This window comes from Lolium rigidum, chromosome 1 (assembly GCF_022539505.1).
Source record: "Lolium rigidum isolate FL_2022 chromosome 1, APGP_CSIRO_Lrig_0.1, whole genome shotgun sequence".
NCBI lineage: Eukaryota > Viridiplantae > Streptophyta > Magnoliopsida > Poales > Poaceae > Lolium > Lolium rigidum.
Genome location: NC_061508.1, coordinates 208,813,452 through 208,830,402, shown reverse-complemented (window position 1 = coordinate 208,830,402; position 16,951 = coordinate 208,813,452). Strand labels below are relative to the sequence as shown.

At 41.8% G+C, this 16,951-nt stretch overlaps 2 protein-coding genes across 2 annotated transcripts; both read right to left on the bottom strand.

Annotated features, from left to right (window-relative positions):
• Window positions 1–10,265: 10,265 nt before the first annotated feature.
• Window positions 10,266–10,753, bottom strand: LOC124683030 (11 kDa late embryogenesis abundant protein-like). The gene has a single exon (XM_047217610.1). The coding sequence runs from the start codon at window positions 10,741–10,743 to the stop codon at window positions 10,432–10,434; it is 312 nt and encodes a 103-aa protein (XP_047073566.1). The 5' UTR covers window positions 10,744–10,753; the 3' UTR covers window positions 10,266–10,431.
• A 3,100-nt stretch (window positions 10,754–13,853) lies between these two features.
• On the bottom strand, window positions 13,854–16,374 carry LOC124688928 (autophagy-related protein 8C). The gene is made up of 7 exons (XM_047222551.1): window positions 16,248–16,374; window positions 16,112–16,153; window positions 15,956–16,016; window positions 15,050–15,105; window positions 14,911–14,963; window positions 14,309–14,427; window positions 13,854–14,226 (listed from the first exon to the last, which is right to left on the bottom strand). The coding sequence occupies exons 3-7, from the start codon at window positions 15,990–15,992 to the stop codon at window positions 14,132–14,134; spliced, it is 360 nt and encodes a 119-aa protein (XP_047078507.1). The 5' UTR covers window positions 15,993–16,016; window positions 16,112–16,153; window positions 16,248–16,374; the 3' UTR covers window positions 13,854–14,131.
• Window positions 16,375–16,951: the final 577 nt, after the last annotated feature.

Below are 16,951 nucleotides of genomic sequence, written 5' to 3'. Positions count from 1 at the left end.
TGTTCTCGCTATTGGGATGAGTTGGTCTTGCTGATTTTGTTGCGTTGTTTTAGATATGGGAGCATCGTCCCAGCCTCTACATCAATAGATGCACACGGTTTGCTTTATTAAACTAAAATAAAATTTACAAAAAATTTATTATTACAATGAAGGAAAAGCTAAGGTCGACACATGAATCAACCATAAAAAATAGAACACATAGAAAGCCTATCCATTTACGATTCTATTAATATGTCGCTATTCAGTAGCATGGAAAAAGAAGTCTGGAGCAGAAGGAAATCCAATGAGCAGCGCGTTGAATAACCTGAAAAAATTAGTTTCACTAAGTTTGTTAAAAAATAATATCATTCATAGTACTTCAAATAGATCAACATAGAGCAGGAACTTCAATATTCTTACGTACATCATTAAGCTATTTGCCAAATATCTCTACTATATTAAATGTCTAGAGGTGGTGAGATGGTTGGTACGTACGTCGGGCCGGCCGTCTTCCTTCCGCACAGAAAAAATTGGCGATCTCCCGCTGAACCGCGCACCCAGAAAAAGTCGTTAACCCCCACACACGATGTAGCCACGATCTAGCCAAGCACGGCCGCAAGACTCCCCTGTTATCATCTCCCTCCCCGTTCGCCGAACTCCGGGGCCAAGCAGCCGCCCCCCAGATCTTCCATTGAATTCGCCACTCCCAAGCCTAATAGGTCTCGCTGATACGCTGTAATCAAGATCCACGCCTTCCTCAATGATGGAGGCGACATGCTAGCCTCGCATCGGGTTCGCGCGGTCGGAGACGAGGGCGCGCCCAGATTTGCGAGATGTCGTGATGTTTTTATGGATGGTCAGCCGCTGCAGGAATATGAGTACATGGAGAGTTTCAAAGATATTTAGTTGCCCAGAACTGAGAGTCGGCCGAAGATGGAGGAAGCCCTCCACCGGCAACATGGTGCAAACCGCCACATAGCCAAACTCTAAGGGGAAGGATTGCGGGGATGATGTTTTTCAAGCAATGACCAACAGATCAAGGACCATCTGCAGTCTACGGCCTCTACCTGAGTGACTCAAGACTACATTGTTGATGGTGGTTGCTTGATCAGGAAGAGGAATCGTCTTTCGGAGGAAGAGGACGGTTGCAGTCCAAGGTACAGAGCTCCTCCACGGAAACCTGTAATATTTCCTGCGCCTGGCCATCGACAAGAACCGGGAGGACTCGCTGTTCGATCGGGAGATCGCCCCGATAACTTCTCCCTCGTAAGCTGCGAGAAACTCCACAAGTACCTCGAGTCCCAGATCGTGTCCACCGGTATATGGACATCTTCCTATTGCAATTCATGAATTCTAATAACGGAAGCACAAATTAACCAGTTCTGCATTTGTCTGTCCATAACCAATTTAGTAATTCAGGTTGGGTCAGCTTTTGCGGTCTTAGTTCAGAAAGAAGAGGTAAGAACTGAATCACCCCATACGCAGCTATGAAAGGACCTAGCATGTGTTACAAAAAAAGGCAATCAATCCAATGCTTCTACCATTTTTTTCCAGAAAAGTTGCACACAGACACAACGTCAAATATGGAGCAAGAATCAGTTTCCTGCATTACATCATTATTTCCAGCTGTGGCACCCCTGATAGCTGGGTCTGGGAAATGTCATGCTTTGTCTCCACCCCATGGAAAAGTTACACAGGTGTTTCCTTCCTAGGAGAAGGACCGTTCTGGTAAGTACAAGGAGCTGAATTAAAAAAAAAATTGTTTGACCTGCATTTAAATTCCGTAGACCCCACAAGTGACTTCTGATTTCTTGATTATTGCAGATTATACAAGCGGGGTATAATGGTGGGATAGATTCTCTCTTTTTATGTGTTTTTTCTGTGAAAGCTTAGTGTGAACTAGCTTTGTACGTACATGCCCCTTCTTTCAGTGGAGTTCCAGTGACACCTTTCCTTACTAGATTTTATGTTATGATACTCGATCTATGTATGTTTTAGTAGAGAGGAAACAAACGGAGAGAAGTAAATGTCCTTCTTTCAGTGGAGTTCCAGTAACACGTTTCCTTACTAGATTACTCTATGTATGTTTTAGTAGAGAGACAACAAATGGAGAGAAGTAAATGTCAACTGAAAACACAATACAGCTGGTAGTCTGAACCATCCGTGCATATGAAAAATTTACATGTAGCTCTTCCATAATGCATTTTTTATACTCCGTATATATTTTTAAGGTTGAGATTTCGCAAAGTTTCTATGAAGAACAATTGTCCAAAAAAGACATATATGAAGCATTGATTTTGGTTTACCTTAGAAGTAGAGAACCGTACTTGCATAATTCGTAGTTCAAATAAATCATGGGAGTATATGTGCGTGCATACATTGAACGGTTTTTGGCTATTTTATAAAGTTTAGAGATGCTTCCCTTTATTTATTCCTGGTTATGGACGCACAATATCTTTGAGCACTTATCTAATGCTGCCCAGATTCTCCGTGAGATCAAATTACACCAGCTATTGAGACATCCTGATATAGTTGAGATCAGGCATATAATGTTACCTCCATCGAGGAGGGGCTTCAAGGATATTTATGTTCTTTTTGATTTGATGATAGATGCAGAGACCTCCAGAAAGTCATCAAGGTCAATAATTAAGTAACCAAAGAGCACCATCTATTTTATCTATCTGATCTTATGTGCACTGAATTTTATCCATATCAGTATGCTAATTTTTCTAAATTCAAATCCGAGTTACTATGTAGTTTTCCATTATTTTATTATAATTTTTATTAAGTATCTAGGGGTACTTCCTTTTGTATCCACACATCTACTGATTCTTTGATACACTCCATTTTGAGCATACATAAGCTGCAGTAGTTCACTCACACATAAGTTTCACTGCAGTGCTAAGAACTAACTGAATATCCTACGTGCAGATCGAGCTGTAGACCACATGGAACACCGTAGTAAAACCTTACACATGTCTTGGTAATTTGGAGCATACATATTTGCGAGTTCCTTTTCTATTTAGGACACATACATATTCTCAAAATGTGTTTTTCTATACATCATTTCATCAGCAAATCGATCCTCTAGAAGGCGAACGCCAAGCTTTGGGGATTACAGCCGGTGCATCATCTCAAATCTCTTGAGATGACAATCTCAGTTCTGTTGTCGAGAAGCCAAGGGGTGCTCAAGCATGTCATTTTCTTGATGCTGTCAGTAAGCCTTGTTTATTCTTGTTGAATGGAATTCACACAAAAAGGTCGACAGCCTATGTGAGAAGAAGGGCAATCTATAATAATCATGACACATTTGTAGATTGATTTTGTCTTACTGGCATTGACAACTCTGTTTTTTCAAATATTTAATTTGGCAATTATATAGGTTGTCCTTTACTGGTTCTGTAAAATAATAGTAACATATTCGGTTACCGGGCTGTAAATAAATTGTGATTTAATAGGAAGTTGTTGCTTTATAATATACTTGAAATAATATTGATGTACACTCCCCCACAACTAAGGTAGGATGTGACACTGCAAGCTGTGCTTTTCTTTTTTACATTCTACAAGTTCTGTTCATGGATGCATATATAGTCTATTAGTCTAAATACTCTAAAGATTAACAACTACTCTAGAGATAAACGGTTACAATATGAAGAAATAAATAAATATTAGTTATTTTTTTATGGTCATCATCAAATTCGGATATATAGAGGGTGGGAGTGACTTGTTATTTATTATGTAATCTTGCTTGTTTTGCATTGGTTCAGGTACATTTGATTTGGATTGCAACTACAAAGAGTTAATTATTATTGACAATTTATGTGCCTATTTTGCTTGTATGTGAGCATGCAAGAAACTGATGGTCCGCATCTCAGACTAAGATTTCTTTTGATCTTTCACTGATTCTACCTTGAACGAACACATGTTCTGTGACCTTGGACATGAGGCTGTCGCTATAGACATTGAAGTAGAGGACATTGTCATGGTACCAGATCACAATGGTAGCCAGTCGATCAGCCTTGAGCCCTTAAGGAGCTTTCCTTCCTAGAGGTGTTTCCACCCATATGGTCATCGTGTACATATTAGCTTTTGCTTTCTTCGATGATTTCCAAATTCCTCTATGTAAATTACCTTTTTTGTTTCTTCAGATGGATTTTGTCAAAAATAATTGATGCACAATGAGGTTGAAATGGAAGTGGATTGGGCAAACTGTGAGGAATAAACATTTAGATATAAACCCCTAGATTGTATTGAACAATTTTGCTCTTGCACATGCCTTACTCTGTGCGTATTTGCTGCTGCTAACTCTTTCGTGCATTTTTTTTGGGGTAATATGCCATTTTCCTAGATTTGGGGAAGCCATGAAACAAGTTGTGGCTGCACAAAATGTTTAAGCTCAGAGTATACTAGAGGATGCAGGTAGTCATGCTACAAGGATCACCATATTTTAGCTCTCACTTCTTCAGTCTATTTTTAGATTCTTGTTGTTTTTTATCTGTATATTTGAAAATCATGATCATAAATTGTAATTATAATGGTAACTTATAGCCCCTAACATTGTTCCAATGCATATATGTCTTATATAGGATGGTAATCATGGGAAATCTATAGCTGATGGAGCTCTTCAATACCGCAACCATATCCAACCTGGAAGAACAGAGCCGCATCTCTCACGTCACTTTTATCATTGGTATGACACCTAAGAAGCGGCGGGTTGAAGATTTTAAGAATGTTGACGACAACGAATATTGATGCAGCCATACCTTAGATGTGGAGTCTGCACTGAATAAACATGGTTAACTATTGTGTTGACACTTGACAAAAGGGCTAAGATTTCTCACTGACATTTCAGTTTTCGGTTAGTCAACGTTATGTAACCTTCAATTGTGTGCTAAAATATACTTGACCAATCTGGTTCCAGTTTCTTCCTCGAAGTTTCCTGTTGGGAAGTTGTTTTCAATTTCTTTGCCGTGTCATCTTCATTTTTTAATTTCGAGTTGATTATTAAAAGGAAGTTCAACACACGAATAGTGCAATCAGTTTGAAGTAACTTATGGTAACTACAGCAGGATTGTAATTCACAATTTTTTCTATTTTTTCTGGAAATAGGTTAATGTATCCAACACCATCACTTTGATATCTATCACATGTTTTGTTCAGTATTTCTATCTTTTGATTAGTTTAGACATAATTTTTTTGAGATAGTCGTTGAAAATGATCCCCTTTTCGGAGAATCATTGTGACAATCTAGCATTTAGTTTTATTTTCATTACATAGGTATACAACCTTTTCTCTTTCACATGTAAGCTTCTTTTCGTAGTGGAAGAGCTCTTTTCCAATTTGTGCCCATCACAGGGCCACCAAGAAGATACTGAATGACACATAGGCACATAGCTATTCATATGGATATTCAAATGTGATGTTTTAGGGAATTTGTTTTTATTATAATATACAAAAGAAAACTCGTAACTCGGTGCCAACAATGTACCACCACTATGGCACGGTTTATAGCAACCTTGCGTGAGGATAGTTTCTGGAGTTGTTAAATCGATGGTTCAACACTCCTTGCACATGATATAGGATATGAAGGCTACTGAAGAACAATTGTCGAGAGCACGAGATATCACATACTTTTGATTGTTCTCCGTAGCAATGCATAATAGAGCCGTGGCAACGCACGGGCACTCAACTAGTATTAGTAATATTAGCTGGTGAAGAAATATTATAAAAAAGATAAACCATAAACTAAATAATTTTTGCAAAAGGACAACCAATGAACAAATGATTAACGGTTCAGTAGAATCACAAAAACAACATTTTTGACATCCATTCCACTTCCGTTTAGATAGATTATCTTTAGTAAGAAGCACTTTGTTACTACGGAACCACATAAATATCTTAATTTTCAAAGAGATCTTTAATTTCCATAGATATTTGCGGAAAAAAAATAGTATGTCCATTCATCAGATCAAGATACATATACTTGACCGAAAATAGACCTGAATCCGTGAGTTTCCAAACAAACAAATCGAGTTCAGTATTCAAAGTAATTGTCATTAGCCGCTGACATAAATTCAACTATTGTGACCATTTATTGCCATTCAGACCTCTTCTAAACGAGATATTCAAAGGCGTAGTTGCAAATACCGTTGATACTAGAATATATTTTATGCGGAACAATATTATACAGTGCCGGGTATTGTTGACACAAAGGGGCATCCTCCATCCAAACGTCTTCCCAGAACCTCACAGTCGTTTCATTTCCCAATTTGAAGAAACCCTAGTTTAAAAAATCGTTCTTGACACGCATAAGACCCTTCCAAAAGGGTGAATCATTAGATTTAGCTTTAACTTGTGACAGAGTTTTACGTTTGAAGTATTTATTATGTAACAATTGCTGCCACATACCCTCCTCCGAAAGAAGTTTAAACAACCATTTACTAAGTAAATATTTGTTTTTTAACTTAAGTACCTCAATTCTCAATCCCCCTTGATCCTTAGGTCTGCACAAAATATTGTATTTAGAAAGTCTATATTTCTTCTTATTATCATCCGATTGCCAGAAGAAATTTGAGCGATAGTAATCTAGTCTTTTCTTTACCTCAGTTGGGATTTCCAAAAAGGATAGCATAAACATAGGCAAGCTTGTAATAACAGAATTAATCAGAACAAATCTATCACCATAAGAAAGCATTTTGCCATGCCAGCAACTTAGCTTAGATGCAAAACGATTCTCAACAGGGTTCCATTCCGCATTTCGGAGTGTCCTATAATGTATAGGAATACCCAGATATCTAAAAAGCAAGGATCCAGATTCGGACCCAAAAATATTTCTATATTGATGCTCCATATCTTTAGCCTTACCAAAACAGAAAATTTCACTCTAATAAAAATTAATTTTTAGTCCCAATAGCTGTTCAAAAATAGATAAGATAAGTTTCATGTTAATAGCCTTAGCAATATCATGTTCCATAAATAAAATCATATCATCCGCATATTGTAGTATGAAAATTCCCCCATCAATCAATAAAATTAATTTTGTTGTGTGTGTGGGTACTGATTTGGGACTGCACATACTAGGCGTTTAGCTGATGTTGTCGCTGGGAATTTAGATGCTCCCGGCTTCTCGTCAGATTTTTCCCGATGTCATTACACCTCTTTTACCTTTTCAACTGATGAAAGGCGTGGACTGACAGTCGAGTTGGCTGGTGAAACTTGTCATCTGCAGACCAGTACACTTGGCGCCAAGTATTTGTTATGATAAAAAAGCTATATTTGAAGGTTCGTCGATGGTGCTAGTGACTTATTGAAGCTTAGTAAAGAAAATCTAGTAATAAGCCTTATTATCTCGTTCCACGTCTGTGTACACAATAAGTTAACATGTGCTCTGTATGATGATGATGTTCCATCGAGGATTGCTTGTTCTCTCTTAGAATGGGGCCATTGTTGATGGTGCTAGTGACTGAACAAGGAAAGCTCGGCAGCAGCGGCGTCTCTTGTCTTCGTCTGGAGGAGGTGGTTCACTGGTTCCTACCTCGGCGCTCCACACTCCACAGTTTTGGTGGCGTGAGGCTCCGGCAGTTGGGCAGGACAGGTGTGCCCACTGGCCTGGGAAGCCCGGAATTAGGGGAGAGCCCCCCTGTTTCGTCTGGTGCAGTATAGTTTAATACTACATAATATGAAAATGTACTTTATGATAATTTTAAAACAATAGATATTGAATTGTAGTAGTTGTTATTATTTGTAAATCTTTGATTGAAGTTCACAAAATTTAACTCAGAACGCAAAGTAATTATGAACCAAGAAGTACATTAGGGTCATTTTCACATACTCACTGTGTAGTAAGTCATACATGCATGATCTCGTGGGTGGAGGGTTCAAAGTGTACACTACGTTACTGCTTCTGTAAGGGTATTTTACCCTTATCCATTATTTTGGTAACAATGACACCGTGCTAGAGTATTTGGTCTAATATGTTTATAAGGATAATCTCAGGTATTAGGCAAAGAGGCATAAATGGTGTATCAAAGGAACAAGAAGGCTAAAGGAGACCCCCCACTTCAACAACAATCGAAAAGGGGTCTACAGCAGAAACCCGGTCTGCAGCCCGGTCCAACCGGTCCACCAACCGGCTAGTCCGGCGTGCTGCCTGGTCAACCGGTCGCCAACCGGGACGAGTCCGGCGCGCAGCCCGGTCGACCGGTCGCCAACCGGGCTCCAAACGAGGACCCAACAGATCCGGTTGCCGACCGGTCAACCGGCCTACCAACCGGAGAGTCCGGTGTGCGGCCCGGTCGACCGGTCGCCAACCGGGCGTCAACCGGCCGCCAACCGGAGGAGCTCCTGGACGATGCGAAGTGAATCCGGTCCCTGGTCCGGTCCGACCGGCCTCTGCACCGGGCAATCCGGTCTGTGGTCCGGTTGACCGGATTTGTCGAGAGAAAAGCTGAGGTGGCAAGTGACCAACGGCCATATTTCGAAGAACACTATAAATAGGCCTTCTCCTACCTCTGAACAGTTAGGCACTACACTACAAGCTGTTCTTGCTAGAAACACCAAAAGCCCCAGATCTCCCTCCTCCTCCACCCAAACTCAAATCCCTCCAGGGAATCGTTAGAGGAGGACCCGATCTACTGTTCTACCAAGCCAAATCTCATTCCCCCTTGTATTCATTGAGAAGCTCGCTTCCTAGGGTTCCTTGGAAACCCTAGGTGGGCAAGAGGAGTCCGGAAGCATCCGGGCTGTGGATTTGCTCCGGGCAAGATTGTGAAAGTTTCGAGGCTACCTCAAAGTCTACCACAAGTGAGTGAGCTATTCCTTCATGGGATAGGCTCCGGAGAATAGGGTGAGCCTTCGTGGCGTGGGGAATCCTTCGTGGGACCTCCACCCCTCCAAACGTGACGTACCTTGTTGCAAAGCAAGGGAACATGGGAATACATCCTCGTCTCCGCGTACTATCGGTTATCTCTAACCGAACTCCTTACTTGTGATTTAACTGCTTGTGAGAGCCTTCGTGCTCGAGTTAGTTGTATCCTCATATAGGTTGCTTCACCTAGTTTGCATTAGGCTCTCCTTTATATTCCGCAAAGCCTAATATTGCAAAGAAAGAATTAAAAACCTGTAGAAACCTATTCCCCCCCCCCTCTAGGTTTACCATCTCTATACTTTCAGCTTCCTTAGGTATAAATTTTAACAAGTCTCAGGAATGGAGGAAGTATTTTAGTGTTAATTCAAAATATTTTTAGTTTAATCAATATTTTTTAAAAAAATATTTAGTACTTCCTCCATCTAAAAATAGATGTCTCACCTTTACCTAGGTACGGATATATCTCTAACTAAAATGAAGCTAGATATATCCATATCTAGACAAAGCAAGACACATATTTTTTTATACGACGGGAGTATATTTTGAAGCTACATTCAAAATTGATCTGATGCCATTGTTTTGATGATACAAATGAAGGTACTCCCTTCGATCCGATTAAATCAGTTGTGAAACCTGCTAGCATGTTTTAGCTGGTTTTCGCATGGATTAAAAGAGTCCAGAGGTAGTACTTTTTTTTATGAACAGCTTACTACTTTTAACAAGTACAAAGGTTAAAAAATAGACGTGAATTTGATGCACATGAACACCAGTGCTCTCTGTTTTTAAAATATTTGAAAATTGTATTTTTGTGTTTAAAAAATTATTAAATTTATTTCATAAATGCATACACATGTTCACATGTTCTAAATACCGTGTGAAGTTTCGGTAGAAATTACGTTGTATTTTGTATTTTGAGTTAGAGAAAAAAACCCAAATTCATGGCTGTTTATAGGGGCATATATTTGTGAGAAATTTATCTTTTTTATACAACTTAAAATATAACAAATTTTTCTCCAAAATTTCTACCCCACCTTCAAAATTTGTATGTGTATGTACTTATTTAATTGGTTTTCAAAATTCGGGAGCACTGGTGCTCACGTGCATAAGACACTTTCCGAAAATACATCTATTTTTTGGATGGAGAAAGAAGAGTAGGCTTATTCCTGAATGGAGTATGATTTTTAGTTAAATTTAAATTGGTTTTGACCACTTAGGGTTTCCTGCACTTTCTTTTTAAGAAAGCAGCAAAAGTTTGTTGCGGATTTAATTAGGAGTGCTCCTATGCTTTCCGGAACTTATTTTGCACGAAAACTGAAGCACACTAATAGCAACACTATTCTTTCAAAAAAAAAAAATAATAGCAACACTATTTAGTTTTCTCTGAATAATTGGACAACTCTTTTACTCACTGCCCTCGAGAAAAAACTGCAGCTTACAATTATATTGCATTCTCACACACACCCTATTACACATCACATTTACAAGCAAAATGGAAACCGACACAAAACAGAATCAGCGAGCCGGAGTGGCCGCCGGTCGTTCGGGCGATGCGCCGCCGTGCCAAGCCGGCGAGCTCTCAGCGCGCCTCACTCCCCACCGTGGCCGCTCTCTGGGCGGTGGCCGTCGTGGCGATCCTCCTCCTCCTTCCCGGCGCCGCTGCCGTGCTCCTTGGCGGCGGCGTTCTCGCGCATGGCGCGCTGCTTCTCCTCCTCGGCGGCGTGCACCCTCTGCTGCATCTTCACCTTGGCCGCCTCCTTGTTTATCTCGGCCGCCTCCTTGTGCCCCGTCGTGTACGCCGCGGCCTTGTCCACCTGCCCCTGCACGGCGGCCCTCGTCTTCTCCATGCCGGCGCGCGCCGACGCGCCCACGTTCGCCGCCGCCTCCTTGCCTGAATCCATGCCGCCCGACCTCGCTGCTGCTGCTGCTGATGATGATGCCGCTGAGGTCTGGAGGGGAGTTGGTGCTGTGCTTTGACAGGCAGGATGAAGACGAGATTTATAGAGCGGCGCCGTGAGGCCACGGGCGGGCACGAGTGCGGATGGGTACGTGGGAGAGACGCGTAGAGGTCGGCGTGGTGAGGTGTCCGGACACGAGGCACATCTCGTCCATTTGATTATCTCATGTCTGCGTCATCACATTATCAGTGGCCAGAAAGGAGATGAGTCACTGCTTCCAAATTTCAGCCTATTTAATGGGACACGTAAGTGAGGTCTAGCTTAAGATAGGAATTATATTTTATACAAAATGGGATTTCTTTTTAATAATTAACTAAGAGCAAAAGTTAGAAATACACTTCTATGTGGATGGTGGGAGTAGTCCGGCGTATTTTGGACACAAAAAATGATCGCGTACGTCCGTTTACGTTGGGCCATGGATGTGGAAATGGAGCGGCCCAACGCATTCTGTCCAAGGAGGCCGGTTTAGGGTTATTTGCACCAAAAATATGCAATATATGAAACAAATTAGCCATAAAAACAACAAAAATAAAGGTTCTAAATAATTAATTCTTATAACCAAATAAATGTGAAAGTCTACATGTATCAAGCATTAAAATACATACAGCTCACTCCACAATTATTATAACAAATAAAAGTTAGATGAGATTGGCTACTTATCCATGTGTTGATACCCATCCAATGCTCACTGATGATCAATCAAATCCTTGTCAAGGCGTTTGAAAATATTGCTGTTAGAAACTTCAACGTTCATATTTAGGAACTCCTCCAAGTACCTTCCTCAGGGTTTTGCTCAACCAACTAACCCTGAAAGTCCTATCCGTGTTCATTGTGGCCATCAGGACGCTCTGTCTCGATGATCATGTTGTGCATGATCACACAATAGGTCATCGCCTCCTGCATTGTCTGAAGAGACCATGTTCTAGCTGGATGACGACTAATAGCCCAACGAGCTTGGAGCACACCAAATGTCACTCCACATCTTTCTTGCAAGCCTTTTGCATCTTGGCAAATCTCTTATGCTTTCTCATTTGAGGATTACAGATTGTTTTTACTAGTGTGGCCCAGTCATGATAAATACCATCAACAAGATAATATGGCTTGTCATATGCATTGCTATTGATCTCATAGCTCACCTTAGGACAAGTGACCGGAGAGCGGTTGAGCACATTGAGGTTATTGTGTGAACCGGGTATGCAAAAAAAAAAAGAGTGTCAAATCCACAAATCTTGCAATGGCACTGCCTCCAGAATAACGGTGCATCCCTCGGCATGGCCGCTGTACTGACCCACCATCCAAATGGACAGATATGCCACTCCCAAGCATGCAATCGATGCTAACGATCATGCTCGGGAACCCTCTAGCCTCATTGATCGACAATAGTTGTCTAGTGTCCTCAACAGTTAGAGCTTTCAAGTACAGTTGTCTACATGAATTCATGGCAGGTGCTCTCACCCATTCGCATGTATTCATCAAAAATATCACCAGACATTCCATATGAAAGCATGCGAACAGTTGCAGAGCATTTCTAGTAAGAGTAGAAGCCTAGCTTACCAGTGGCATCATGCCTGCATTGGAAGTAGGGGTCGAAGTCTCTGACGCCCTGTAAAATGACCATGAACAGGTCTCTTGACATCCGATACCGGCACTAGAACATGTGTTTCTTGTACACCAGATCAGTGATGTGAACGTAGTCTTTGTAGAGCCGGACATGCCCGCCGACTTGGTTTCGCTTTACGTTGCCCTGACGGTCCATCGTTGAGCCCCGGTACACCGGCATTTGCTTGTCATGGTGTTCGTGGAGGACAGATGCCATGGCAACCATGAGCTACGACGTCTGCTCGGACTGTTCATCGGAAGAGTTGTCAATGCATTTCCTACGCAGCCTCTCGAGCGACTGCCTGATGTTCATCTGTGAGGCACCAATAATGCATCAATATCGAGTCATACTGGCACAGAATGGCCGGAAATTGCGTCTAAAATGTGCATCGGGATCATACCGGCAATCTATCGAACATGTCGTGGGAGTCGATGCCGGCAGGCGCCCCATGCAAATGGGCGGCCTACAAGGACGCCGCGACGCGAGCAGGACCTCTCCACTACCCTAGCTCCGAGCCTGGACCTAGGAGGAGGCGTGACACGGAAAGACCTAGTCGACAACAACGGTGTGGCGCGGCGGTGGTGGGGTGGCGGTGTCATCTTAGGTCTGCAAAGAAGGGGCGGAGGACGCGAGCGAACGCTGCTTGATTTCGATGTCCCTGGTGTGCGGGGCTGGCTAGGAATACAAGGTCACGAAATGCGTCCGCTTACATGCATTCCCGATGCAAATTTAGGCCACGTTTATGTTCCCGCTGACATACTAAATATTTTACTCAGGCCGTTGGGCTCGGATGCGGACCCATTTTTCAATTACACGAATGCACACACTCACTTATATCCGTTTGTGTCGAGCCGCTGGAGATGCCTAAAAGAGGGAAAACATTACCGACCGAGGCTTTGGTTACATGTGAGAACCGCAGTGTTTTGCGCTCTTTCCAGATTATCGTGCATTGATAATTGATAGAGTGAGTGTATGAACGTATTTATGAGTTTCTCCGTCCATACAACATTTACCAATGCAGAGACCAATATTTACATTATACTCCCTCCGTCTGTTAATAGATATCTAGTGATTTGTCTAAATTTCGATGTATCTATGCCTAAAAAATGTCTAGATACATTCGAGTTTAGACAAATTTTTGACATCTAAAAATGGACAGAAGTACTGGATATAGTGCTGACAATCGATGCACATGACCTCCCATGAGCTTAACTGGGGGCGGGACGCCAGTATTTTGTGCCAGGATGAATGGACTGGCTGAGAAGTTTGCAGCTCCAGCGTGTCTAGCACCTCAAGATCAAGATAAGGGCATATGCCTTTCACAAACCAAATATGATAAAAATAAGAGACTGGGAATGGGAATAGAAACACAAGAGAACTGCTGCTGGCCTTCCAGGTCAGATTCATTGGCAGAACCAAGCAACAACAAAGGGAGTAGAAACACAAGAGCAAATGATAACTTAACCACTTTAATCTGGATATCAATTTGTTAGAACGACATTAACTTCAATGACCACATAGGAGAAATGAAACTACTGTGGCAGAAGGATCAGACAGTAATTAAAACGTTTCAAGCATCATATGCTTTGAACGTCAGACACGTTTTCGACAATTAAATGCAAGGACTTGCAACGACAAGGTGAACCATGATATATACAGAGTCCTTCCTTCTTCAGATGCCTATTTACAGGAGGAATTGTCCAGCAGCTTTAGTTTTATCGCCCACCACACTTAGAACAGCCCAAAGGTGTTCTCGCCACTGTATGTCATGTAGAGGAAGCCGTCATCATCCTTGTTCTCCTCATAGATTGCAGACATCAGAGCAGCTGCAGGACCAACATGTGTTTAGGATAACAAAATTAAAGGTTTCCAAGACATTGCGGTACGACAGGTTAGTATATTTCATACCTGTCGGTGGGAGGGTGTCCTTTACAAAGATGAAGATCGCCTTCTCAGCACTGAGCTTGATCCGCTTCCTTACGACATACACAAACTGTCCAACAGTGAGATCAGCAGGAACAAGGTACCTGCATGGATTTGCATATGTTAGAAACCAAAACTTAGAACAAGTACAATGGTATGTAACAACAGACATTATAAAGATGCAAGATTGCACAAAAGCAATTAACAGGTTAACAGCATAAATATAATAAAGCCAATAATCTTCATTCCGCATGTACTGTTGGAATGAGGTACACGCAATGACTATTCAAAGTGGAATGGGTAATCAATTTAAAATGGTAACTTGCTCGAAAAAAGAACACTTGAGTAAGAAGACCTAAGACTGTGGAGAAGTAGGAATACAATAGATGATTGGCAGAGGGATAATGCTCAAAGCAATACCACCAACCAACAGTTGCATGTTGTTAGTCTGACAAACTCAGGAACATAAAACTGCTGGATGAGGATGTCATAAGCACAAAAAGGCTAATTTCAAACATAATAACTTATTAAAGCATTATTTATTAAATGGCACTGAAAATATGAACAGACAGATAATAAGAACTGACTTTTTCTTGTCAATGTCTGGGATGTCGCTCTTCTCGGCCTTCTCAACAATGACCTATTCACATGGAATTTGCTTTGGATTAGAACAACCATCACCAAAAAAAAGAAAACAAACTACGTGAACAGGAAAAAGGATCTTACAGGAATTCTATCAGGATACTTCTCCCTGATGCGGTTGGCCTCAGCCTGCCTCCTCTCTGTAACACAAAGCATAAACAGAATGAGACTAAGACTATTCAACACTGAAACATGAACAAAGTTTCCATAGTAAACCACAACCAGTAAAAGAAACAGAACGTGATAAATCAGTATGCTGAAAGAACTGAGATAGATAATCCACAGATGGTGCCACTTAACTAGGGAAGACATGGAAAAATTAACATCGAAGTCTAACATAATGAAATTAGAGAGTGCAGCATAAGCTACAGCTTATGCCTCTCATTGAAGTCAACACCAAATCTGTCATTGAAGACAACAACTCGTGGGAAATCCAAATCACTATGTAATTCATTTAACCCACCATAGTCATGTAAATAATCAATTGCGCTCATCGAGAAATATGGATTATATCAGACATTCCAACTCTCTTAAGTAAAGAAACAGCAGGCCAGCAGCTCCTAGAGAATTTTACACCAGAATATGTTTAGAGTATATATTGACATAATGTGTTATCTTACGCCAGAGGCTAAAGACATCCACTCACATCAGAAATGCCGGCTACGCAGCAAGAAACATGTAAGTAACCATGAACAGAAACAAGTTAGTCAAACGATACCGGCTACGCAACAAGAAACATGTAAGTAACCATGAACAGAAACAAGTTAGTCAAACGATACCGGCTACGCAACAGGGCATGGTGTTCATCGAACTAACTGTCCTTAACAGGCAATCTAATTAGACTAGAACTAACCACAGCAACACATTGCCCCAACACCTACAGTGGGACATCGAAATCCTCCCAACAACCCACAAAACGAGCAGATCACAGCTCCCACGACAATCACCACGAAACAGCAGAGAAGGGGCAAAAGTTAGGGTGAGACGAACCGAGCGGGTGCTCCAGCTTGAACGAACTCCTCGCCATCACGCCACGCGTTCCGCAACCGCCCTACGAGCAAACAAGAAATCACCACGGGATCAGCCCAAAACTCGCCGATCGAGACCCCCGAACAACCACCGAAAAGTCTCGGAACGAATCCTCACGGGCTGGATCGAACCGGACGAAGCGCCTGCGGTTCTTTGCTCCTGGAAACCCGAAAACACCAAGAAGTCAGGTCGGAAAAATCGGATCGATCGGCGAAGGAATGGATCGAGAGTGGGGGCAAGGCCCGGCGCTTACGAGATCAGACTGGACGGGATTCGGCGGCGGAGGAAGAGCGAGGCCGGCCGTGTGGTTGTGGGGAGCGAGGAGGGAAAGGAGGAGGAAGAGATAGGGACGAGGAGGAGTGGGGATTGAGGGTTGGTTGGTTAAATTGCTACGCGCACGAAACGTCTTGCACGGGGGAGACTTGACTTGAGGAGCCCGCCTCTCTTCCTCCAAAAAGCAGGTAACCTTAACTTGTCGTCTCTCCAACTGATTGGGGATGATTAGTAGTTCGATTGAACATTTGAACCTCTAGCTATCTTTCATGTGAAGAAAGAAAAGAGCAGAATTTGATTGGATATTGTGTTGATGTGTTTGTATGCTTCACCCTTCCAGGTTTGACTTACCTAAAATTTCTACAAAAAGTTCATGATAATCTACAGATCGGGTATCCGTTGGGCACGGATATGGAGGGCTTGTTCTGCTCATGGGTTTCATTGTCGGATACCCACTAACCCATGATACCCACTAACCCATGGGTTGACTGTGAGCATGAATTTGCTCACGGATTCTCTAAAAAAAGAATATTATCTATTGATGATATAAGAGATCGTATTTCAATGGCAATACTATTGGGATATTTAAATATTATTATTGCACGGTGGTTGGGTTTCACTATTGTTGAGGTATAACATAAGAATTTATTGATGCTGAATGATTATTTTTTGTATCTCTACTAC